General features: G+C 39.6%; 2 protein-coding genes across 3 annotated transcripts; one reads left to right on the forward strand and one right to left on the reverse strand.

Moving 5' to 3' along the window:
* The first annotated feature begins 178 nt into the window (after window positions 1-178).
* Window positions 179-5,793, forward strand: LOC136437425 (NADH dehydrogenase [ubiquinone] 1 alpha subcomplex subunit 2-like). Its single transcript, XM_066432035.1, has 3 exons — window positions 179-319; window positions 4,394-4,500; window positions 5,083-5,793. The coding sequence occupies exons 1-3, from the start codon at window positions 219-221 to the stop codon at window positions 5,169-5,171; spliced, it is 297 nt and encodes a 98-aa protein (XP_066288132.1). The 5' UTR covers window positions 179-218; the 3' UTR covers window positions 5,172-5,793.
* A 932-nt stretch (window positions 5,794-6,725) lies between these two features.
* Window positions 6,726-26,610, reverse strand: LOC136437366 (zinc finger protein 658B-like). Of its 2 annotated transcripts, XM_066431941.1 has the most exons (3): window positions 26,483-26,610; window positions 10,897-13,381; window positions 6,726-10,419 (listed from the first exon to the last, which is right to left on the reverse strand). In XM_066431941.1, exons 1-3 carry the CDS (start codon window positions 26,535-26,537, stop codon window positions 8,829-8,831), a joined length of 4,131 nt encoding a protein of 1,376 aa, XP_066288038.1. In that variant the 5' UTR covers window positions 26,538-26,610; the 3' UTR covers window positions 6,726-8,828. The 2 variants fall into 2 exon arrangements, 1 of the variants encoding a protein (XP_066288038.1); XR_010756175.1 differs by lacking the exons at window positions 6,726-10,419; window positions 10,897-13,381 and adding an exon at window positions 22,623-24,986 and having other exon boundaries at window positions 26,483-26,598.
* Window positions 26,611-26,811: the final 201 nt, after the last annotated feature.

The following is a 26,811-nucleotide window of genomic DNA, read 5'->3' on the forward strand; positions in this document are numbered from 1 at the left end:
AGTATATTTTTTACCAAATATGATTTGTTTTATTGAACACTAGATTGATTATTATTCCCTCGATACTATAATTCAAGTGCAAATTTATAACAATAGAGCATAAATATTTGGAATATTACGCAAAAGACAATTTTTATTTTCTGGTACAAAAATTAGTACACTGTATCTTATAATCAGGCCTTACTTAAGTGACATGTGTTGTCTTGTCAACTTTCAAGATGGCTGCTAACCTTGTGAGAGCGATGTCCCCTTTTCCAAAACATCTCAAAGAACTCCGTCTTCATCTATGCCAGAGATCAGCGGCTAGTCAGGGGGTGAGGTAAGATACCTGCGCAGCTGACAAACTATAATTTCTGTCTAAGGTTCTTGATGTGTGGAAGAAAAGACGATGAAATGTCACTCCCCCCTCCCCCCACAAAATATATATTTTGTCCTCATAATCTATGAACAAGGTCACTGCTATAACATGTCTGTATTTTACCAAGTTGCTCTGTGTCAGTAATTGAAATACTCGAGTTTATTTTATACGTGTTGTGATGTCTGGCATTTCTGTCAAAAATGATGTCGACTAATATTTGGCTCCCTCAATCCCTTGTCAACAGCGCCCCCTGCCAGGTTGTTTGGGTGGTTCAGTTGTGATTACTTTAAAGGGGCATATTGTAGAATCTGGGGGGCAAAAACTACAAATAGTAAGAATTTGAAAGATCTACACTAACTTAGTAAGATTCACATTTTTAACTTATTTGTTACTTATTTCCAACATATTCCCGTCATTTCGTCACCTTTCCACCATTAATAAACGACGAAAAACGCCAAACGTGTAAAATCTGGGGCATTTACATATTGTCCCACAAGTTAATATGCAAATAAGCCAGCGTAGAACGCTACGAAAAATCGAAATCGACCGTTATGGTCGGAGTTCGAGCGTCACAGGAAAATCACCACAAGTAAACAAACTTCAGAACGTCGGGCGTTCGATCGCGTGTTCGGTGGTTCATCGGAATGTTGGACAAGATGGCGGCCAATTCAAGAGGCGGCGGGGATGGCGTATATAATTTTTTTCAAGACGTTCGCACGACACTACAAAGTCGCATCCTTACGTGGTGAATATTGCTGTGCAGTGTAATATAAAGGTAGATTCAACTAATGATGTAGAAAAATAATCAAAACCAAAGAATTTTGTTTTATGTTCATGTCGCAATATGCCCCTTTAATATTAGTGATTGCTATGAAGTACTGTAAATGCAGAAATGTTTGCAAGGATGTAATTTCGCAGTTAAGAGAAAATGGAGTGTTCACGGTGGGTTTGAGTTCGTGTTTGAAACAATAGTAGCGCTACAATCATAATGGAACAGCTTTTCGCAGTGTTTTCTCCGTGAACATAAATGATTAAACCATCGCAAACATTTCTGCATTTTTAACATCTCCTGAAGGCAAAGTGGTCAAACCCAGAATGAGGACAAAGCAGAGCGCTTTTTCATTAGTTAGTAGTGCAGTGCAGCTTCTCTACGGTTGAGTATCTGGCTAAGCACACCAGGTCGCCCCTACTCTTCTCAAAAAGTGTGTTGGGTTCTTTTACGTGCAGAGGTTTGACGCTTGAGGCTTATGCCCGAAGCTCCCTCATACATGGGGCCGCCGGCTTTATGTCACCATCTGAATGACGAATGCAATCCCTCACAACATGTCCGAGCTGGGGTCGAACCTTCTATCCATATTTTGTCCAAGGAGCCACAGAATCTGATCCAGATCATGGCTAAGCAGCCGGGTTACGTTACCTTTTGACACTGGGAGTCTGGGACATGTCTCTAATTAGTAAACAATACAATCAAAAATCAAACCTTGAAGTTGAAGAGATGGCAATTCAGGAAAAAAAAATAAGCACTTTACTTTGTGTACGGAAATAGCGTATAAAATCTTTACAATGACAATCACCATCACAGATGAATTTTCATTCTAAAAGAAGAATTATTTTCATTCTAAAAGAAGACATTTTAGCCTGACCCTCACCTCTTCCCTCATGACCTCAATGAAAAGTGACCTCCAGGCCAATCTAAGCTTCTCATAAATAAACTTCAAACAAAGCTTCAAACAAACTGTGAACTAAGAATTCTCTACAATCTACAATGCTTTAGTTCGTTGGTACTAACTTAAGTTAACTTTTATTCATGATACTTGCTCACAATTGAACCAGAATTTTTTAAATGCAAATCGCAGCTTGCCACCCGGTGGGTATTTCAAGCCCTGTCATTATGTTATACAGCAGTATTTTACTGGGGGCATTGTCCCTTGAAAGGAACCAGTTATGTGGCAGTTATACTTTGTCCTAGATGTTGGGACAGTTCCTTTTTTAGATGATGCCACAGGCATATCAGACCTAATAGAGGTCATTACCCTGAGGGAAATTCCTAATCAATTAACAAGAAGTCGTTAAACTTAATTGCCGTCCTCTCAGCATGACCACCCGTAAAATTTGCATCAAGCAGACAGGCGAGGAAAATTATGGTAAAAACAGAAAAGCCAACATCTTATTCATGTGGATTTGAAGTATAAATTTGCAAGGCAACATTATTATTTCTGACTTCTGTTATGTAAGAAGAGGCACATTATGCTGTCCTGTTATATAAGTTGTATTATGTAAAGTGTTTTTCATGGATGGTTTGAGGCTTGTTTCTTTTATGACAGCCTTGACAGATGAAAATAACGCCCAAATATTTTGCTTTTTATTTGTAAGAACTAAGCCATTGTATAATATTTTGGGATTTGTCTCTGATAAGATCAATGTTTGCAAGGCACAGGGACCATACAACATTGTTTTGTACTGAAATTCGCACTGAAACTTTTGTACTGAAACTAGATATGTAGCAGGATCCACAGGTGGCTTAACTTTTCTTGATTATCATGTGCTGTTTTCTGATCACTATGGTACATGGAGATGTGATCTGTTGGCTTTCACTTTCCTGACATTGTTGCCACACCTGCAAAGCCAAAAGTTTTGACCCCAGATATGCATGTTGTATGGACAGTGGTTATACTTGGATACTTAAATAGATATTACATGTATATCAAACTTTCAAAGGGATGTTTTTAACTTTAAGTTGCTTATAGTTATACTATATACTTATAGAGATAAATTGATTTCTGTTAGAAGTAGCATATCCAGGTATGTTCATCTTTGGTCGGCTTCCCAACGGTCATCAGTACCCTTCTGAAAACTGATGGATGCCAGGCAATGGTAGCAGGTGGCATTGAAAGTTCATTAAGCTCCCCTATTAGGTTTAAAACTACTTTAATGACCCATTTCTACGGTCATTAGATGGACATTTTGGACAGGCCATAACCCAAGCACTTATATCAGGTGATGCATAAAGAATTTAACTGAAATGTTTTGCAATTCATGGTCAGATTCAGCCAATCTATGTCTTATCATGGCCATAAACTAATTTCAAGGTCCCAACACTTTGAATAAATGACTAGATAAAATATGAAACACAACACGATGACTGGTTACCTAAAGTTTCTCAATCCAAGCACAAGATTTCCTCTCCCTGTGGAATTTACAGTGTGGTTCTGATTGGCTAAATTGGTAATTGGATGACTAACAACAGTAACATTAAAGCTTGTTTGAACACCCCAACCACACTTCAGGCTGTGCACGGTTAATGTTGTTAGTCATGACTCATCTGCTACAGCTCTTGTCGGAGATGTGCCGACTTTGTTCAGTTATTACAGCTGTTGAGTGGTAAATGGGGCGAAATCGCGGAACACCCAAAGTCTTCACACGCGATATGATGATATATTGTCTAGACAAATGATCATGATTGAATGAACCAGAGCTTGAAATATGCACCTGCATCCTCATTAGAGGAAGGAAACATGTACAGCACTAACATTAAAAAATTGTGATTTTGCAGGCTAAAGAATATACAGGCTCAGTGTTATCAAGGAGGTTAAAATTAACCTCCTTGGTGTTATGAATCAAAAATTGCAGAAAACAGAAATAAAGTATTTTGAACCTTGTAATTGTAACTGTCACTTCGAATGAAATCTTGTCACTTTTTCTTCTCAGTGTACAGTTGTAAGCCAGCAACCACATATCTTCACTTAACTGGCTTATGGGCTGTACACTATGACTTTGCTGGAACTGATATCCAATTTTGTTTCTGACATACTTAAATGCATGAAGTAACATTTTAGCACACTGGTCAGAATCCTGACCAGAAATTAGTAAATGTACAAGGTATTGTCATCTGACTTAACACTTTCCTTTCTTGTTACATATGAACAAGGACATTATATAAGTACTATTACTCTCACTGGTCAGAATCCTGCCAAGACATTAGTAATGTACTAGACATATTGTTGTCTGACTGAACCCTTTGTTGTTCCACCACAGGGACTTTGTTGAGAATCACTATGTTGACCTGAAGAAGAGCAACCCAAAGTTCCCCATCCTCGTCAGAGAGTGCAGCGGCGTGGAACCTAAAGTCTGGGCCAGATACGGTGAGACTGTACACTCCTGAACCCTTGCAGGTCTCTGTGTTGAAACCTGCAACTGTTTTGTATATTATTATAGATTTTCTGTAATTCAGTATCTTACAAGGTATCATGATACAAAGCTAGATGTTGTCCTTTGCTGAGAAGAGGTTGAAATACGTATGGTTTCTAAATGATGATACTTAAACAAAACTGCTGTTTTGTTAGTACACATGTAGTAGATTTGTTGAAAAAGACAATTGTTTCTTCTTTCTGTAATGACCATGATGTACACATGATCCCTCTGCATTTCACATAAGAATAACTTCAATAAGTGGTCAACTATGACCTTGCATTTAACAAAAAGAAATTCTGTGTTTTTATGCAATGTTACATGTACCTGTTATGTTCCCTCACATTACGGCAGAGAGGTGAATTCATAACCCAGTTGCAAAATTAAGAGCAGCACCAAAAGAGGGCATTGAAAATACCTGCACATGTTAACTTGATTATGGAGGCAGCTTCAAGCAACTTTCTTTGCTATCAGTATCACTATATTTTGTTGCAATGCTTTGTCCTCTGTTAATGCCACTTGTATTTCACCTGTAGAGTTTGGAAGAGAGCGGAACCTTCCCCTGTCCAACATGTCGTCTGACCAGGTAGCCAAAGCCCTGCAGATGTTGGCAGAACAGAAGTAACGACAGCGATGCAAGGAGAAGCAGGAAAAATTACACCTTGAACTTTCAGAGCGTATAAATGTACAAAATTTCCTTCTCACCTATGTCTTGAATAGAGATAATACATGGGTTCAGTGGTTTTATTTTTATGGTCATAACTTTTGAGGAGGGTTTCAATTTCTTTGGTTTGATATATCCAAACTCTATCCATCCATATCTTGGGATGTTTTCGAAGCACCCCCCTCCCATAATTGTTCACAGGGTTCAAATCAACAGCTCTTCTTAACTCTGTTTATGGGTCAGTGAATAACCAACATGTCAACGTTGCTAACTATTTGCATCAAGGGAACAAAGGACAAAGGGTGTAAGAAGTGACTAGAAGATTGTACCTTTTGAAATGAACAAGAGTTCAACAACATTTGGAGATAAGATCACAACTTTCCCGTGGGAGTTTTTTTAGCCGCTAGTAGCATAACAATGCGACAATGCGAGCTGACCCTTAATTAATGTGATAAACCTTGTTCACTATAAAAAGAGCGTCAAATGTCATCTAGACAATGGAGGCAGAAAGAGACTTTGCAGTCATTGTTCATCTACAAGACTTGCTGCTTTATTAGGAAAATAAAAGCACTACAGAACACCATATTGGAATGTTACATTGTGTCATTTTGAAAGCACAGGCTACAGCATTGATATAAATGATTTAAGTCCAAGATGATCGTGATACAGAAGATTCTTTTGTCTAATGTCTAATAGTATGTTGTTTTACAAAAGTTGAATACTACTATTCTGATAGGCTCACTGTTGTGTGTTACTCTCAGTTTACCTGCAACCACTTTTCTAGAACAGAACAACAAAATTGTAGCTTAGGCCACCGAAAAGGTCTCATTTTGACCTTAGGTGTGAAAAATGGCTTGAGATATAAAGAGTATGAACCACAATGTAATATAACCTAGAACAGAACAGAATTCTCCTACAGAAAGACTTGTCATTGATTTTCTAGTTTCACTCCTGGGAGCATTAAGAGCAAAATCTAATGTTTTCTTGTTCACTTGACTGTAAAAACTCGGTCAGTGCAGAGTATATTACAATATTTCTGAACTTACAAAATATTGCAGTACAATTATGGCTTTGTTACCCTCTAGTTCAGTCATATCTTGCCAAAGCATAATGATAAATAAAATGTATCATAAAAAGTAATTACACAAGTTCCTACACCACCATTTGCAACATTTTCAGTGATATAAACAAATGCTTTTTAAATAGTTAAACCAATAGATAGATGTGATGAGAGAAACAAAGGCTTTACAATAATTTGCAACAATTAACTGAAACTCCCATTATCATATCTATACAGTGGCTGTACATCTCTATCTTATCTTTTCAGAGTGTTATGTCCTCCCAGCTTTAAAACTGTCTTTTAAAAAGTACCTTCCATCATCCTGAAAAGGACACATTTCCTATAATTTATCATATCATAATGTACCAATTTTCTTAACATTGTTGCACTTTTTGTGCCCAAGTTTCAAGAGCATCCTATCAGAGATTGGATCTTGTAGTTACATTGTGTTCTTTGGGTTAAGTTTTAGGAATAAACAAAACATAGTAAAGCATACTGAAGAATTTGTGTAGATGACAAAAAGTTAGATACAAATGTACAACATATGGAATTTGGATGCAAGCTTGTAATGCAACAATTTTCTCTGAAATTCTCAACATATAGTAAAAAATTACCCTTTTTCATTGATTTTAACCATCACCCATTAAACTTTGTAAAGCAAACATTTTATGAATTCTAATACAGCAGCTGAATTACAATTCCACAATCCCCTTTGCTAAAGGCTATGCTTCATGATTCAATAATGCTGCACTGCAATGATTGTGTGATAATATTCCTATATCCTGAGACCTTAACACTTCCACAATACTACTTTTACATTGCAAAATTTTACATAGCACTGCATGGTATTGGTATTTTTCATGATTTTTTTTGTTATGAAAAGTGATCAGAATTATCATAACTCTGACATTTTGAGATGATGCTATAGAACACATCTAGAGATCATCATAGCACTGGCATCAAAATGCAACAAAATTACAGGTAATGCTCTCCTAGAAAATGTACTAGAAAACTTAATTTAAGTTTGAATAAATCTATATGAAATTACAAATCTTCTGATAAAATGTACATCTTTGGTTTTCCTGCTAGAATACATGAAGTGAAATAACACCCTACATTTCTGTGTTACTTTTTCACCTAACTCTTTCATCTGATGTTTAGAACCCCAACAAGAACATAACTAACAGTAACAAAACAACAATTGTTTGGTTAGCTGAAGATGATTTCTTACCTCGTAAAAAAACTCTTTTCAAATGCTGGCGAGAAACAGACATGCGACTTAAACAACAGGTCAGTAGACTTAACGTGTTAATTTGAAGGCTGCCAATTATTTTATTATCTCTAATATAGCGGAAACGCAGAGGGTCGACGGCCATGAGCAAATGTCTATACAAGGGCATTGACGTCTGATGGAACAATAGCCCACTGTTTTACAAGTTCTCCTGTAGAGGTAACCCGTGACCCCACTCTTTTCATCTTGCCTGCCTGGGTCACCGTTTTAGCTACAGTGTTCACTGTAGCGAAGCAAGTATAGGGACAGAGGTTACCTGCTAACTCACTGAACTGATTCTGTTGTTGAGTAACAGCAGTGGAAAAATGATCGTCTGACATTTTCATTCAATTTGATGTTTTGAAGATTGCACGACTTAAAAGTCTTTGAACTGTGTGGTAAAGAAATGCAGCTTACTTTGATTAAACAGTCTGGTTTTGGACAGACAGGGTAGAATCCATAATCAGAGATCAGTACACTGATGTGCCACCATTCATGTATGCACTACAGTTCAGGCCATCAGACTTATAGACTTTTACGTCCTTCATGTGACTGTTAAGATAAATCAGCCTATCTTCTTCAAAATGTAGTTGTGCTGCTAAGGTTATTTGTCCAATGTTTGTGTAGTTCCACCCTCCTGTACAGTCAGCTCTAACTAGGTGGAAAATGCCAGCCCAAATACTGTAACTAAGTTTTTAAGTGACTAATAGTATGTTGTTTTACCCAATTTACAAAACACACACACACATGCATACACACACATGCACACACACACACACACACACACAAACATACATATGAAACCACTGATTAAATCCCAATCATACCATTTTAAGTATTGCATAGCTGCCTTTCAACAATATGGACCCTGCCACCAAGTATTAGTATAGATATTTTTCCACATTTCATTCCACACTTTGGCTACCTAGTCATAAAAAAATCTATACTCAATAAATCCTAGAACTTCCTCCATACATTCAATATTGGTTGCATATTTTCAATGGTGAAGCTGCTCCTGCCATCCTGAATGCTATCCTTGCTACAGGCCACTCCATCCGCCATCTAAGAAGCAGAGGAGACAAACATTTCTTGTTTTCCCTGTCCTATTATATTACTGAAGAACACTTCTTTGTGGGGAACGATTTCTATCCTTTGGATTGCCTTACTTGTTTTTCATGGCAAAGGTATTTTGGATACCCCTCCCTCTAAAGCTCCGTAGAATGGCCATCGGTACGACATACAAAAGTCATGTATCCTGTGGACCTTCATTTTGGTGTGCTCAGTGTAATCAGCAAGGTTGCTGTCCAGGTTGTGCAGTTGCAGCTGAAATCTCAGTCTCAACCTCCTCTACTTGCATTGGCTCTTTCTTGTCAGTGTCAGTGTCCACATAGTTTGTATGTTCGATCTGCATGTTAGGCTCTTTCTTTTCCGTGTCAGTCTCCGCATGGCTTGTATGTTTCATCTGCATTTTAGGCTCTTTCTTGTCAATGTCAGTGTCCACACAGTTTGTATGTTCGATCTGCATGTTAGGCTCTTTCTTGTCAGTGTCAGTCTCCGCATGGCTTGTATGTTTCATCAGCATGTTAGGCTCTTTCTTGTCAGTGTCAGTCTCCGCATGGCTTGTATGTTTCATCAGCATGTTAGGCTCTTTCTTTTCCATGTCAGTCTCCGCATGGCTTGTATGTTTCATCTGCATGTTAGGCTCTTTCTTTTCAGTGTCCACATGGCTTGTATGTTTCATCAGCATGTTAGGCTCTTTCTTGTCAGTGTCCACATGGCTTGTATGTTTCATCAGCATGTTAGGCTCTTTCTTGTCAGTGTCCACATAGTTTGTATGTTTGATCAGCATACTAGGCTCTTTCCTGTCAGGTTCCACATAGTTTATCTGCATGGGCTCTTTCATGATAGTTGCATAGCTTGTATTTTTGATCTGCATATTAGACTTGTTCTTGTTGGGTGCTACATTGTTGATCTGCATTTTAGTCTCTTTTTTGTCAGTCTCATAGCCTGTTTTGATCTGGATAGGCTCTTTCTTGTCAGGTTCGGCATAGTTTATCTGCATATTTGACTCTTTCATGTCAGTGCCCACATAGCTTGTGCTTTTTGTCAGCAAAGGCTCTTTCGCATCAGTGTCATAGTTTGTATTCTTGATCAATGTAGGCTCTTTCTTGTCAGGTTCCACATAGTTAATCTGCATGTTAGGCTCTTTCTTGCCCACATATTTCAGATGTTTCATGGCAATTTTCGTGGCAGTTCTGCTCCAGGTGTGGGTCTTGTGGTGAGCTTCTATTTCTGCCACAGAAAGGGTGAGGAAGTCACACTTGGGGCAGTCGTACACGGTATCCTTCTTGTGGACCCTCATGTGAATGGCCAGGTTGTCCTGCCTGGAACAAGCATACTTGCACAGCTTGCAGCTGAAGGGCTTCTCTTTGGTGTGTGTCCTGATGTGGTCGATCAGCTTGTTGGCCGTCTTGCCTAGGTAGCCACAGGTGTTGCACCTGTACAGGTTGCCATAGCGATGCTGCTGTGACACGTGCATCTTCAGCCCCAGCTTGGTGTCGGTGGTGTGCTGGCAGATGCGGCACTTGAACTCCTCCTTCCCGTGGGTGAGCATGTGGGCCTTGAGGGCGGACATCAGGTTGGTGCCGTAGCTGCACTTGTCGCAGTTGTGCCTCGTGTCCACGTGCATCGTTGCCAGGTGCTCGCTGAGCTCCTGCGTGGTCTTGAAGTACTTGTGACACTTCTTGCACTGGTACATCTTGGCTGTGTAGTGGACGAGGAGGTGGGCCTCAAACTTGGCCTTCATCTTCGTCACAAAGTTGCATAGCGTGCAGGAGAACTGCTCAGGATCACTCATTACTTCTTGTGCTAACGTGAACCTGATAATAGAAAAGATATGACACATGTTACATGTCTGCTTCCCAAGGTTATTAGACGTTAAAAAAATCATCACTAGATTGGATATTTTTTGACTGACAAGAACAGTTTGTAGTTAACAGTATATCCACTAAAATAAAATAAAAATTAATCTCAAAGTGGACCAATAGCCTGGACATGAAATTTAGAGAATTATTGTTCTAAATGTAATTTCATCTGATACTACATAAGTCTTTTGAATTCATATCTAAGTAAATTTTAGAAGCTGGGTGCATATTTAGACATGTACATGTATATCTATGTACCTCTGTTAGGATATTCTTTGAATTATCAATATAAACCTTCATTCAAAGTTTATAGGCTTATTTAAGGACTTCATTGTCAGAAAGACAAAATCAATATTTCTGCAGAACTGTAAAGACAGTCCCATTGTATACATGTAGACCTCAAATACATGTACAGCTTGATGTATAACTCACCTGTCCAGTGGCTTCTGCCGGATTCCATGGTTCTTGAAAAGGTGCTGCTTGATGTCATCTTCAGTCTTGGAGGTGGACTTGCAGAAGTTGCACTGCACCTGAAACTTCCACTGCTCTCTCTCATGGTACAGGTGCATGTGGCCGCTGAACTTCAGACTGCTGGTGGATGCAAACTGGCACACCTGGCATTGGAAGTGGTAGTGTTTCGTACTCGTTCCATTCTCTTCGACAACGTCCACTATACTTGCTGGATCTGTCTGCAGTTGGTCAGCCTCAGACCCCTGTTTTGGAGAGATGAACTTCATCAGTTCAATGGGGTTTGACGGTTTGAGCTTGTGCACTGCCATGTGTTGTTCCAATGTTCTCTTGGCCTTGGCACTGTAAGGACACAGCTCGCATTTGTACTTTCTGTTCCCGACGTGCAGCTTCATGTGTCGATTCCAGCTCTGCTTTCTGGGAAAGCTCTTGTTGCACAGGGTACATCTGAAGACTGGCAGCCCTCCCTCTTCAGACTTGCAGAGTGCAAAGACTTCTGCAGCTTTCAGGAACTCGGTGGTCTCCTCGGAGGTGCTGCTTGAAGAGCCGTCCTCTCTGCTACCGGTGCTGGAGGTGTCTGACGTCTCCATTGTGAATTTTGGAAAGTTGAGAGATGAAAAGTTTGTGATGTTGTTGACGGTTAGTGTTGTAGGCTCATCATTGATTGGTACCTTTGCAGCATCTTTAACATCAGGTTGATAAGGCTGGATGGGATCACTTGGACCTGTAGCATCTGTCTTCTCCTCTTGTCTGTGTTCTTCACTCTGATGTTCAGTGCCTTCTTCTATCTTAACTGTGCTGGAATGACCTAGAAGGAATCTCCTTAGTTGCTGTAGTGTGCCGATCCTTGGTTCTGTGCACGTGGTAGCACTGCTTACCTCGGTGCTGGAATGTGAAAGATTGTCTGCGGCTGTCTGGTCCCCTGGCTGTGTTTCTCGTTCCCTTGATTGTCTGTTTCCTGTTTCACCATCTTCTGATGGCACCTCCACTTCCATTGCCACTGGCTCGGGTGCGTAGGTCCTACTCCTGTTGTCGTCGACACAACCTGTTTCATCTGCAGTCTCTTCCAAGTCTCTTCCCTCAGCTGTGTTGATCAGGAACGGATACTTCTTTAACATGTCGAAGTAGGATGTCGGGCTTTCCCCTAAAACCTCACGGTGGTACCTGGTGGCCATGTGCTGCTGGAGGTTGTCCTTTCTGGCTGTCGAGTACGGACACATGCGGCAACGGTACTTCTTCTCCCCAGTGTGGGTCTTCAAGTGACGGGCAACGTGGTTCTTAATAACCTTATTGCACTCTGGACAGTTGAAAACCTTTTCGCCTTCATCCGTCTCATAGTAGGAATATTTTGTGTGCATCTTTGGTGAAAAAATGTACGGGCTCAGGCTTGCCATTTCTGTTTCTGCACTGTTTGTCTCCTCTCCATCTCCTATCTCAGTATTTTGGGATCCATTCAAAGAAGAGGATTGGCTCAAGTCCAGAGGTGTCTCCTCCATTGCATCCTCGTGAAATGTGTCCTCAGTCTCTTTGATGGGAACAGGTTGATATTTAACGGCACTAGCAAAGGGTGGAATATGCACTACAGCTGTTGAGCTGTCCTTACACTCCGTGACAGGTGATGCATTGCTAGAACACCTTCTTTGACCATTATCTGGCGTGCTCAGTTTTTCATCAGTGACCTCCTCTATTCTCAATGGTGAAACCCTGTGTGTGGCACTTTCCTTGTGCCCCTCGGAGGCAGACCCCGTGCTGACCAGGTTGTTTCTGTACATGTGCATTGCCGCATGGGGGAGATTTGTGGGGAAACCCCATCCCAAAGAAACTCTGCTTGTTTGTTGTGAGTTTGGGTTGGAATCGTGAAGCGCCATCCGGTTTGCCGTTGCTGTGAGTGCTAATGACCACGGCCTCGGGGGATCTGTTGTCGGTGGTGGTTCTGCTTGGCAGGCCATGACACTCACCCTCCCTGGCAGCATGTTGTACTGAAGTCTTTGCATGTCTCTGACCATGTTTGATGAGGGAATGGGGTAACTGCTGATATGAGCTGTGTACTGGCCATACTTCCAATCGTCTGTGCTTCTCGGTTCTTGCTTCACTCTCACATCCTGTCCTACAGGGAACCTCCTACCCACCTGGCTCTGCGGCCAGTGAGAATTCCAGGCACCCGGATAAACTACGCCTCCGAAGTACGCGTACATCTTCTCTTCACTGTTTCCTTCTGAATCAGCTTCTGTACCACTATCTAGACGGTCGTCAGGTTCATTGTTTGTACCAGAGAGAAATTGTTCGGGTCTTTCTTCTTTTATGTGTGTGGGTGCTTCCTGTCCTGTTTGCACTGAAAGTCGGGTGAGGTGTCCCTCCCTTCCTGAGGTGTTTCCCCTTTTGGTCTTCCGCTTGCGTCTTCCTGTCCTTGTTTGTGGATTTCTGGATGGATCAGCTGACTGTGACTCACCTGCAGTGGGGAAGAATTGTTATTATGAATTATGTCCATTTTTTGACAAAGAAAATTATAACTTGACATGTGATATAAGCAAGCGCCTACTTCTATATATGCAACTGATTAAAAAGTCTGACTGCTATCTAAAAAATGAAGTTTTTTTAACATGGAAGACTTTACACATACAAAGGTTAAACTACCATTAACAAAAGTTGTCTTGTGTTCTGTTCACTTGTTTACAAAGTGATGTTCTTAGACTTGACAGATAATTGCTAAGAATTTGGAGTGAAGGGTACTGAAGGAAGAACAAGTGACGTGATGAGACAGCTAATTGACACCACCTGGACAGGTGGTGTTTTCCCCGTGTTGACGTTAAAGAAGATTCGATCAGGCTTGCGTCCACCCAAGTGGGGACAGAGGAAGCTAATTTGTCGCAAGGTCTCATGGACAAAAGAAAGTTCACCTGGTACTGCGTCATGAGCAGTCCCTAACGTCAGTGCCCTTCGGGGGGCTACAGATTAAGTGACAAAAACTCACTGAGCCACATCCTACACATACCTGCACAGACCCTACAAATAGATAACGGTTGTACATGTAATACTATACGAGTGTATCTTCTATCGCAGGTTGGGAAAGCAAAAATGACTGACACACAAAAATGGCTGACTCACAATTTATGTATTAACAGTTATTTGGTAATGTATCTTTCAATGTCTTTATCACATTTTTAATGTACAATTTAGCCTCCCTTTCACTGTCATTTTTTACAGACTTTTTAGTTGTACATTGGCTTATTTTCAGACAGATGTGTTGCAGTCTGAACAATCAGATTTTTGCTGATTATTGTAACTTCTTGTATTACAAACAGATACTAGTAAGTGGTTATTGGATTACGCTTTCTAGCTGGTTTCATGAAAAATTTTGGTTACTCAACCTATGAACCAATCATTTTACAGAATATTAAGTATCTTTTTTGTCTGTAGAAGAGTGTCTTCAACTTGAAGATTGATAATTAGGTTTTTTACATTTTGCACATCAAAAAAAGTTTAATCTTTCATAAATCAGTGTTTTTAATGTAGAAAAATGGCAAAACAGGACTTTAATTAAACGGCATGTCTTTCTTTTAAGGTGGTAAATTAGTTAATTCTCTAGATCTCCAAGCAGAGGTTGATTGGGAAGGTAATGTGACCGTCTCATATGCCCTGTTCTCTGTCTGTGAAACGGAGAACAGAAGGTCACATGAGAAGGCATATGAGAAGGTCACATTATCTTCCCAATCAACCATTGCTTGGACATATGAATTATGTAATTCCCTGAAAAAATTACTAGTAAGACTAAGTATGTGTTGGCATCCTTTGTGGATTCTACAGTTATTGTAATAGACATTCTTTGTCTTAACAATTCTGAGTAAAGGTGAGGCTAGGGAAATTGTCTGCTGGGAGTGGTAAATCGTTGGCTGATTTATTGCCTCTGTCTGAGTTTGTGAGTACAATCATAGCTGCCATTGTGTGAAGCTATTTTAACGAGCTTCTGCCTGACAGGATTTTTTACAAACAGCATTTCGTACTTGGACTGTTGCTGAAGTCCTAGGCTGAAAGAAAAAGTGTTGCTGACTAGCATTGTATCAGTAGCAAATACAATGGTGCTACACTTTCGCCAGGCAGAATATATGAGCAGAAAGAGTGGAAGAGTATAGGATTTATAACAGTTTATTGACCTGCTGAGGTTATAAATGTACATTTGTAGCTAAGCAACAATAGCAACACATCAGTGACAAGACTGTACCACATTGTAGATGAGTTATGGCTGCTGCATTCACTGAACAAAAGCTCTGCTTTATTCTGAGGACCATGGACAATTTTATCGCCCCCAGTCTACTTCAAATATACAATGTGTAGTACTAGTAAAAGTGTCCAGTTTGAAGGCCTAAGTAATTGGCCTTCAACAAAACTTGAAGGTACATGCTCCATCTAATATTTTCGTAACCATGTTACCAAATATTCTAGGACTAGTCCATTTCATAATGAAGCAATCACTTTTTTTAATAGGATTAGAGGCAAGAAATGAGCATTGTGGGAACAGATACAACTTGTTAAAATCAATTAAACACTGAGGTTAGCACAAGCCTAAAGGGAAATCGATTTAAAACTATCTTAATTGGTATAAATGTGTATGGAAAGTGGTATTTGGCATGGATTTGCTTCATCAAGTTAAGAATGGTATAGCCCTAAACAGTGGAACATGACCCTGCTTTCTTAAAGCAGATGAGTGGGTCATCTGACATATTGACAATGGAAGAATTCCCCTGTGGCGCACCTACAGCAGGCTGGTGTTTAGGGCATGCCGAGAGCTCGCTCGTGCGCATGTGCACACAGGACAATCACATGGGCGGGTTACTCAGGGGCAACGCACACAATTTTTGTTCCGCACCGATTTTCCCATGCATGAGTATTTTCACTATTGTATCATTCAAAATGGAAAGAATTGAATCAGCTTTTCAATTCAAAGAAATTAATGGCAATGGTGGAAGCAATAACCACTTTGATTGTGTATAAACAGTCTACAAAGTATACAGAAGAGTCAAAGTGATCACTTTTCTTTCACTGACAAGCAAAATCCAGTTATCCACAAATACCTGAAACTTAAAGTTTCTTCTGAAGGTAGTAATTTGGCAATCAACATTAAAAGAACAACAAGCTTTAAGCTTCTTTTTAAGTTATCACACTTTGATAGTAGCCTGTTTTTACAATCTTGTGAGGATTTCTACTCTTCTTTGTACTTTTTTCTAAAAGCAAATACTTAAAGTTGCTCTATTTTCCATAATTTTGCATTACTCAGGCTCAAAAATGATATTGTATTACTCTGAATACATCTGGTGATCCTTGCTTATCAAGGTGAAAGTGAAAGGCCCAAGGTGTGATGAGCTAAGTTAGAGGGGTAAGAGAAACCCTTTGAAATTGGTATGATGGAAGAGAATGTACTTGTATTGATTGGCTTGTATCATCTTACCCAGTTTTAGTAACCTTATAGCCCAATTAGGATGAAGTCAGGTTAATCTTAGCTACAACAGGGGTAGGATTTCACCTGCAAAATAGTGATGGCATCATAAATTTTCCATGCAAACTGGGAACCTTTAACAGTAGGGAAACATAACTGTACAAATCACTAGATATACGTTTGTTACACTTAGCCTCTTTCAGGCTGCTCACAAAATTTTACTGAAGTTAAACATTACACAAAGAACATCTTGAACTTCTGTTTAAAGCTGACTTTGGAAAGGTTCACATGGTACAAAATGAAGTAATTTTTTGTCAAGCCTTCCTATACGATAACTCTAAAATGAGAGGTTGGTATTAAGGTAAGGATTACTTTCCATTCAAACACTTTCTTTATCAATACTACAGAATGATACTATAATCAGTAAGGTTTAATTATAGTATCAGCTATGGACTTATCATTACATGTGGGTTCTGTTTTGTGAGGTTGAACAATCTATAATAAAAAGACAGATCTTGACCTTAAGGATAACTTCCCATTATCGTTCTTAATTTTACAGATACTCCATGTATAATCAGTAAGGTTTGATAATGGCATCAGCTACGAACTTACCCTTCCATGTGGGTTCTCTTTGGTTGTGCTGAACAATTCTTACTTCATACACCAGTGCACAGCACGCTCTTTATCGTGGCTTTGACAATTTTCAGCCGGTGCAGCTAGGACTAGACTAGACAGGTTTAGGCCAGACGGGTACACAAGTTGCCTCAAGCACTTCTGCCCTAGGCTGGCTTGACCTATGTAGCTTCTTTTCTTTCCAGACTGGTAATTAATTTGCCGCATGGAGAAAACACACAAAAGACCAATTTTCGAGCAGCCTTTGTGGTCGGGTATCTGATGTTTTTAATCTCTATTTCATGCTTTTTTTGTCTGCCTCCCATTTGTACATTCGTAAACTTCTGTGACAGTCTTAAATGCTGGTGATCTGATAGATTGTGATTGAGATAAATTGCAGTCTGAGCAGGTCAAAATTAGTGGCAGGACTGAAGAAACCTGCTACAATATCACAACACTCTTTCTGTCTTTTGTATGCTTTCAAGATATCACTTCTAGCAGCACAAGATCTTGTGCTGAAGAGTGAAAAATCTATTTTAAGTTTTGGCGTAGCAAAATTTACCTGTAGTCCGTGTGTGATAAATGTTGTTATATCATATTGGTATGGGTCACCAACTTGAAGATAATATTATGTAATTCTGGCTTCAGTTTGAAGATATTATGTAATAATGGGTTCTGTATAAATGGATTGTCCTTGACCGCTGTGTTTATAACTGTTAGTTTGCACCCATGGAACAAAAAACCAAACAAACACAACAACACACGTAATCTTTCAAAATTAGCAGATAGATGTAACGAAATCTTGAATGAAAAATGGGAAAGTAACTTTAAGTTAGTATTTTGTGATGTACATGTATGGTTGTTCCTCCTAGTCTGACCCGTACATGTATTTGGCAATGATATAGATGAAGGTACATGTACAAATGTATATATCGCTTCATTTTACAATGATAAATTTAAATCTTTGATTCTCAAGATCAGAGGAAGTATTCAGCACAATCTACCATGCTTGAATAACTTGATGGGGAGCCTGATAATTATGGCGATTTTTGCTGATTCGGAACAGGAAACTTCAACTTTGAGATCGTCATGTAGCGTAAACTGAATATTTCCCCCAGAATTAACCAATAGATGTACATATTCCACCCATATTTGCTGTTCGAACAGAGTCCTCAGTATGTTATGCAAATAAGCTCAAAGATTTTTAGTTATCATAGTTCTTATAAACTCCAATATCAAATTTTGGAAGGTTGACATGAGCGGCAGTTGGCAAAGCAGCAATCGGTAGGACACACCGACCCGGCCGCACCTGGGCGGAAAGCCTGGCGACCGCGCCAGTCTCATGTTACCAATTGTGCCTCTAATAAAATATCGTACTTCAAACTAAATATCACTTCAAAGGACATCAAAGGTCATTTTAAAATGGTACACAAAGATTTTTGTCGAAAAACTATCGTGTTATTCATTTTTTGACCGTGCGCGGCCATTGGGCCAAGTCGTAAAATGCAAGCATATGTGTATGTGCACTCTTTCTCTGTGTAGACAAACACGATCACGGTGCTACGGTCCTCAAATTCAGATTTCACAGGGTTAAGCACTACTTGGGTCTTATATTCAGTTAGTACTTGACCACTTAAAGGATATTTTGGTTTTCGAGACACACTGTTGTTGTACAAATTGAATGGAAAATTTTAACACCTTTAGCCGGGTAAGTAACGATAAATGTCGACATAGCTAACTCCCGTAGTACGCTGCGCCAAAACCTTTTCCGAAATGTACGTACCGGTATCAGCGATAACCTACGAGAAAGAAATGTAGGACCTACTTTCGACTGGATGGCGCCCAGAACGTGTTGGAATCGCTCTGCTGTTCTGTTAGCGGCGAGTAAGAAAGAGGGGGCAACGCTGTTCACTGGTCATGACTTATACACAGCATACAGGATGGGTGTCTTCTACGTTGTGGCCAGGTGACTACACCTCTTTCCTGTCTGGTGGCCAATGACGACAATTGTCTCTCTAATAGCCACAATAGGCCTTGAAATTAAGTGGGGCACATAAACGTGTGTGCATGTCATAATTGGCCGGCTACCTCTGAACTGTGTTAATTTGCATTTAGTGGCACGAAGCAAAATCACCAGCTTTGAACTTCATATTTGCATCTGTACGTTGCCCAGGCAATGATTATGTACCCTTTCTATATTTAATGATTACTGTCTTATGAAGCAATAATGCTGGAGGAACCATCTTTCCCAAAATACTTCTCTTTGATGTCGGAAAAGTACCGGTGGCTTTTCGGTCTTGGATCGGATCCAACGGAGGATGTGCCGTAGCAAACGGGCCAAGCAAAATCATGTCGTAGTTCAGGATGTACTGTGCTCATCGGACTTTCCTGAAAAAGAGTACAACACCCAAAATCTTTGCTAAAAAAGTTTCTGAATTTGTTTTAATCTTTCTTGTAGTCATTCTCTTGTTTGTTCTTTAATTTAACGTTACATGCATTCAGGTAGATGTAAATCAGGATGCAAGAGAAACGACCCATTATCAGGGCATGAATATTCATAATACCGTATGGTTATAAATGAAATTTGCCAAAAAAGTGGGAGGGAAAAGGGCCTAAGGGTGCGCATGTAGATATAAATACATGTACCAGGGTAAGGATTCTTCTAAGAAGCCCATATGTCACGAGGACATGGACTGAGCTAAAACGCTTCTCAATTTCCATCAAATCTAACGCAATGTGACGCGTGACAGTGAGGCGAGATGATTTGGCCTGACGCTAACTATTCTCACCGAGACACAAAGGTGGAGTTTCCTCTTGACTAGACAAGTGAAATCATCGTTGAGCAGACGTGACCTTTGAAAGGGTGTGAACCTAACCCTTATCATAGAGGCAGGCTTTGTCTGTGTGCATGCACGGGCACACCTGGAGCTCTCTCACCTGAGGTGTGGTGGGCGCAGCTTAACTTGGGTGAGAGTGGACACTTATGTACAGGGTGTGGGTCCTTGCGCATTCATCATTCTGAAAAACAGCTTTGATTTTGTTCTCAGGTGCTGTAACTACTTAAGGTTTAGCTCACTTGCCAAGCATGTTTCAAAGGTCAATAATCCATCTCTCCAATAAGTACACTGAAAAGACAACTTTTATATTACTAGTATTACAGGTACATGGGTCATCATTAGGTTTTTTAGTCAAGTTTTTTTCCTCTAATTATGAGTCTTATTTTTCTTCTAGAAAAACAAGTTTTTTTTAGCCATAGACAGGTTAATGACACTTACTTTTCTCCCGCTTAAGAAGAATTATGCCACACACCATGTAATTTGGACGCCACATTAACTGACATAAGTGGCCCCATAATCACTCATTATTTCTAGCAGGTTATATATACATTGTAGCTAGAAAGATTATGACTGGACTTAAACCTTTCTAGCTCTATGGTTTCAGTAAGGCCCTTGCCTTAGAAAAGACTGTGGCGTTGCAGTGGCATAGTGTCAGGGTGTTGGCCCAGAACCCAGAGGTCTTGAGTTCAAATCTGGGGTCTCATTGACGTTGAGCATCTGGGAAAGGCACTTCACACAAATTTCTTCACTTTACTCAATGATAGGTGAAAATGAGTAACTAGCTTCGGTTAGGGACATCCCTCGGATATTATGTTAAATGGAGACCTGGTGGTTGAAAAGAGCCACACCTCGAGCACGTAAAACAACCCACCACACTTATCGAAAAGAGTAGGGGTCCTTCCTGGTGTGAGTGGATCAAATAAATCTGCCCGGATATGCAGCTTGTACTCTTCAGTAAAGGTAAGCAATACAAACAAAACAAAGAAATAAATTATGATATCATAATGATACATTTTGAAATTTTATAAGAACTTATTAAACGGGTACTCATGGAGTTTCAATACCATTGCAAGATTGGGCAATTAAATTCCTTCTTTTGAACCACAAATTACAGCCATGTGAATCCCTCAGCAAAGATAGATGACACACACAGTCAAGTAACTTCAGGATAAAGATACAAGAAAAACAATTATGTGAACGTGGTGAAAGTTTGTGGTCTCTGATGAGATTGAAAAATGCAATGCGTGGGAAATGACGACAATTGGGTGGGACCTTTTTTGTATACAGTGGATCATCACTAGTCAGTGACTCAGAGTTGGACTTGTTGGCTTTGTTAGTCGTTACCACCCTCACCATGCAATTAGCCTGATCTGGAACGGGAAAAAAACAAAGTTGCAGTGCCTCGACCACAATGTTATAAATCATTATGGTGCTTATTTTTCTAGCATCAAAAGGTAGTTTTTGACTGGTATTAAAGCCTAAGTTTTCAACACTAACTGATGACACAATGCCCATCCTGTAACTATCCACTTAGGGTAACATTTGTGGTACAACTTTTCCTGTTGTTGTAGGATTTCCAGCAAAGCTTCGTAATATATACATGTATGCCAGAATAGATCATCAACAAGGACGACTAGAACAACATTTTCATCACGATAGCTGAACCACACATCCACGACTATCCCAGGACTTCCCTAAATTTTCTGCAACAGTTGTAAACCTGTACAAAAAATGTGACACTGAGCCTTTAAAGTGTTTATGCCACCAATGAAACTGAAATACATATTTCCAGCTCTTGATTTCTGCCGCCAGGTAAGCAAATGAAATTCCGCCAATGAACACACGGCAGTGGGTTTGGGACCTGGCAACTTGCTAGAAATGTTATTTTGAGAAGCAAATGGTGCGTATTCCTTAAGATTACATACAATTGCAAGTTATGAATATGCTTGCTTTGCCAGGTTCCAAACCAATTACATGGCTACATGCAGGAATGAAGAACTGCATGGAGGCATGATTTGTACAATTCGATGTTACTGAGATCAGAAGGGTGTACATTTTGTACAAACCTCTTTTTCATTGAAAAAAATTACTATGGTTGAATGTTATCAGGAACTGTTGTATTTTTTAGTGTCATTGGTGGTTCATGCACTTTAATAAAAGGATTATTTCTTGCAAATATGGTTCATTTTTGTCCATCTTTTCTATGCAAGCTAGTCAAACCTGTACCACTTATCAAAAGATGAATGAAATCAAGCCAAAACTTCTGCTTGTAGATTAAATCTACAAGGTGTGGCTACCTCATTTATATCATTATCACACATTAACTTGACACCAACCTATACTGCAAAAGGTTAGAAATCTAGGAGAGAATAGACGTTTTTCTCAGCTCACACTTTTGCACGCATGACATTCTAGCCAGGGTTTTAAGGTCAGAACTAAGAATCTTAAGTAAAGCCAGGGCTAAGGCCTGTCAATGCGGGAGACGTCTCTGAAGATTTGGCCGCAATTGTCTAAGTAAGAGCTGTTTCCGGTGTTATGAGGGGCTCACTTCACATCCAAGGTGTATAGATGTGAAAGGTTGTTGCTCACAGTAATGGCTGCTGTTATGAATCCCTCTGCTAGCTTGTGGAACTAATTGTTTTGTGAGTGAATAAACAAATTGTATGATGGGATAAAGGTGTTGACATGGAGGAGAAGGTGTAAAGGTCAGTCTGGTTTAAGGAGACACGTAATGGGTGTGGGGAAAATAAACCTGGTCAGCTTACAGCTGACGAATCACCCAAAAAAAGTTAGCTGTACTGCAGCTGTACATGTAGTGGTACACTCAAAACAATTGTATAGATGCATATATGTGCAGATTGTTTAACGGTGTGATATGCATAATACATTTTGGTAGAATGAAATCAAGATACCTTCAAATATCTTTAAGTTAGTAGGATCATTCAGAATCTCTATGACTTCTGAAATAGCCTCGTAAAAAAATCAGTTGTGACTGTAGATGATTAAGACCAATCGCAAAATCTCGCACATGCTCGGTCCCACACTCCGCGTGTAATCGTGAGATCTTATGCAAATGAACGCAGTCATGCAGTGGTGAAAAGAACCTAACATGAGGATAAAGAAAAATGGTTCAACTCCGCTTGTCAATTTACAACTGACTGATTCTTCTCCCACGAACACGAAATGAATGTTAGCTAAGTGATTGTTAGTCAGGTTTACTGTGTAATTTTTAAGTGGAGATTGCCAATCATTGAGTTAAAAGCTCAAACACGGTCGTTACATTTACCTGCACATGACCGGCTAATGTCAAAAGGGACTGTTATTACCGAAATCAGTCCATTTTAGTGTTCAACCTGTGTGTGGCAACAGACAATGTAGTATTTGTGAGTGGCTATGCCAACTTTTTCGAGAAACGGCCATCGACCGCTTTAACACGGGCATTGACCGCACTTTCGGACATGGCGCCACTTTCTCATTACCATATCGCGTGCTATAACGTTATCTGTTACGACTGTGGTGGGACCACGTTTAAGATGGATGCGAGTTTATCGTGCAACATTATTGTAACAGTTGCATCTGAAGGTTTACTTTTCGTCTCAAGTGAGAGACACACCCAAAAGGTGCACTTTATCACATTTTCAGACAAGTTTTCTGTTACAATGTTTTTTTTTGTAACAAAATGTCATAACTGACTATCGTGTGTTTCAAAAGGTTTTCAGTAAACATGATTTTCTTATTTTCTACAATCTGGTACACAACATAGTTGAACCAATATAAAACCGGAAATTAAATAAATTGTATTCTTATGAGGAAATGTTTTTTCTAGCTTGCATTATCTGTGATATAAAATGTATTTGACATCTGCACTTTCTAGCAATGTTTATGTGGTATAGTTGGCTCTTGTTTAACATTGCAAAGGCAGGAGACAGTCAGTGTAAACTTCAGAGCCTATTGTTGGCTGCTGAACATTCTTGTACATGTAATTATCATGCTGAGAGGACTGTCTATCTCCAGAGTGCTGAAGAGCTCTCCAATCTCTCCCAGATGTGAAATGGCTTTATCTTAACATCTTTCATATCCTTGATACACACAAGACTCGTAGTTCAGTTTTGTAAATACATTGTAGGTGCACTGGTGCACCTATTAAACCTAAAAATGACTAAGGTGACCAAGAAACATTTTGGGTGCACAACATAAGATAGATCTAAAGTAGAATGTTAGCAAAACCTAATTGAAAATAATTACAAATCTTACTGCTTCTCTTCATAGATTGAATCTGAAATTATGTGTCTACACTAGCTCACTTCAACATTCTAAACAAATAATGCAACAGAGGTTTTATTATTTTCTCTGACACTTGAATGTCAAGAGTAAGCTGCATACTAGTCTAGTGTGCAATAGTATCTTTACGTAAGTAACCCTACACAAATATCTACGTGCGCCGTTGTACCCACAGTCAAAAATTTGGTAAAGATTTGGTACACAGCTCTAATCTTGGGTGCACAGCAGTGAATAAGCAGCCAGTATATCGAGCCCCACACATACAGGTTGCAAACATCTCCATACAGTAGCTTGTAGGTACTGCACAGGTGTGAATTGAAGACATGTACTCCTCACACTTTCTTCTTGAATAAAGTGAAGCACAAAGCCTTTTCTACAACTGTCAGCCAGAAACACTGTCTCTACCATACTATTAAACCACGCCAGCTATAGGCAGGATGTTTGCCATGGGAATTTGGCCATTGGTGGGTTTCATTCGTAGGCAAAATGTGATCTTCACCGTGGACTGACTCTACTGGCTAATTATTCCTTTTTCTGTCAAATTCTACGATCCATTTGCCCATAGGAAGGCCTGGTGGAGGCTACAGAAACACAAAGTCTCCTCTCACATGCTGTTTCAATCCTGGCTGTTTAAATCTCGTCCACCATAATCATGTAGTTACTCTCCGATTAAAAGTTAAGTTGAACACGATCCAGCAATACATGCTCTTCATCCCCTTCCTGACCAGTTCTTCATTTATGCAATATGTCTTCTTGAGTTTTTCCCCAGCGAGGAAAGATGTTATCTAAAGGATGCACACAGTCTGACAAGTTCCCTAGCCCAGACTTGGAGTCCTGTAGTATATCATCTGTTGTGATCTTCTGTCCTCTTGTAGCTGACTTTTCTTTATCTTCTGCAAGGCAGAAACACATGTTGTCATAACAGCAATACAAGCAAATACATTCAGTGATATTAGTATGATGTAAGCTACATTTACATGTGTTATGATGATAGACAAGTGGTACCAATACAATAGGTACTACCGTAGAATTGTCATGACCTAGCTTATCATTTGCAATGATTGTCAAAATTCACCCCTACAATTTGTCATGATGGTACATCCCAAGTAATGAATACCCACCTGTTATAGACCAATCAGCTGGATCTGGACCAGGAAAACTGGCTATCCGTCCTCAGAGCACATCAAAGCAATTCTTAATATCCATATTTCTTCCGATGAATGTTGACAAAGTCATTGTGCTCAGAAAGTTCCCTCAGATTAATGCAATAAAATCATAACTGCCCAAGAAGACCACTCATGGGACCAATAATATCTGGTCTATGTGGACAGGTGGTCCCTATAGACAGGATTCTTAATACTTGTGTCAATGGGAAAATTACAATATCTAAGGGACCACCAAAAAGTGGTTACATTGTCCAAGTGGTCCTTATTTAGAGGTGGTCACTTATACAGGTTTGACTGTTTGAATGTATTTCAAAAACATCAAAATGACTTGATCTTTGGTTTTCTTCATGGCTTCAACAGTGGAATGGTTTGATATTTGTAACAGTCACATTTTTCAGATAATGATATGTAATGATATGACATCAAACAGTCACCTTGAACATTGATAAATAAATAATATTTACCCATAAAGTACTAAATGTAAACACAGATTCTGTAAAGGATAAAGTTCAACTTCTATTTTATTTTAAAGGTTTTAAAAATACTAAATGAATAAATAGATAAATAAGATGAGTAGATAAAGGTTAAAGAGTATTTGGGAGGCCAGGAACATTTAGAGCCTTATATTTACCTCAATAACTTTATTTCTGATGCATTTCGACATTTACATAGTAACGTGACATGTTCTACCGTTATCCTCTGGCACTTTTTAAAATGGAACAATCCAGATTGAACTTCAAAACAATTCAATGGGGGAACATGTAACCTACATTCAAAAGGGGATATGTGAAACTGTAAGACATTGTTGACAACTCATACTATCCCGCGCATTATATTATATATATGAATAAACCTCATTGGCCCTTTGACATACATATTGAATGTGCGCCTTGCATCATGATCAAGTTACAATACAAAACATGACGGCATGGTTTTGTTTACATCAGTGCAGTGTCCTTAATATCTTCTGCAACTTCATTCAAAAGTTGACATCCTAACTACTTGACAATTTTAACTGAAAGCATTGAATGATCGACAGTCAAGCTGTCAAACGGAAATGCGCATTTGCAGCAAGTGTCACGTAACGTACAAATGATATATTTACCCTGAAAAAATGGCGGACGAAAACCCTAACCCTAAACAGGCAAACCGATATTAAGACGGTATTTTCTCTGTTTTAGGTCCGCATTTCACCAGGTGTGATGCTTCTATCAGATACCTACCTTCCGAATCTTCCTCGGCTACTTTCTGAGGCCTTCTCTGTTTTCTACGGCCCATTTTTACGGACTTTCCGAGCGGCACCGACTTTCTTGCGGCTCAGATTTAAGGTCAGGGATCAGTACCGCGAGGCATGTCGGGATGTTTTAGTTTGCACTAGAACTAGGTCGATCGTTTCATCACTGCTAGGAATTAATTCCTTTCAACTCTCTTTAACTCTCTTTCATGAAAAGCATTGATACAGACTGAGGAAGGACCGTGAGGATACATGCGATGCGTCGAAATGCTCCGGTGGGACAACCATGACAAGTGCATCCGACAAGTGCATCCTTCG

Source organism: Branchiostoma lanceolatum, chromosome 6 (genome assembly GCF_035083965.1).
Source record: "Branchiostoma lanceolatum isolate klBraLanc5 chromosome 6, klBraLanc5.hap2, whole genome shotgun sequence".
In the NCBI taxonomy this organism is placed as follows: Eukaryota; Metazoa; Chordata; class Leptocardii; order Amphioxiformes; family Branchiostomatidae; genus Branchiostoma; species Branchiostoma lanceolatum.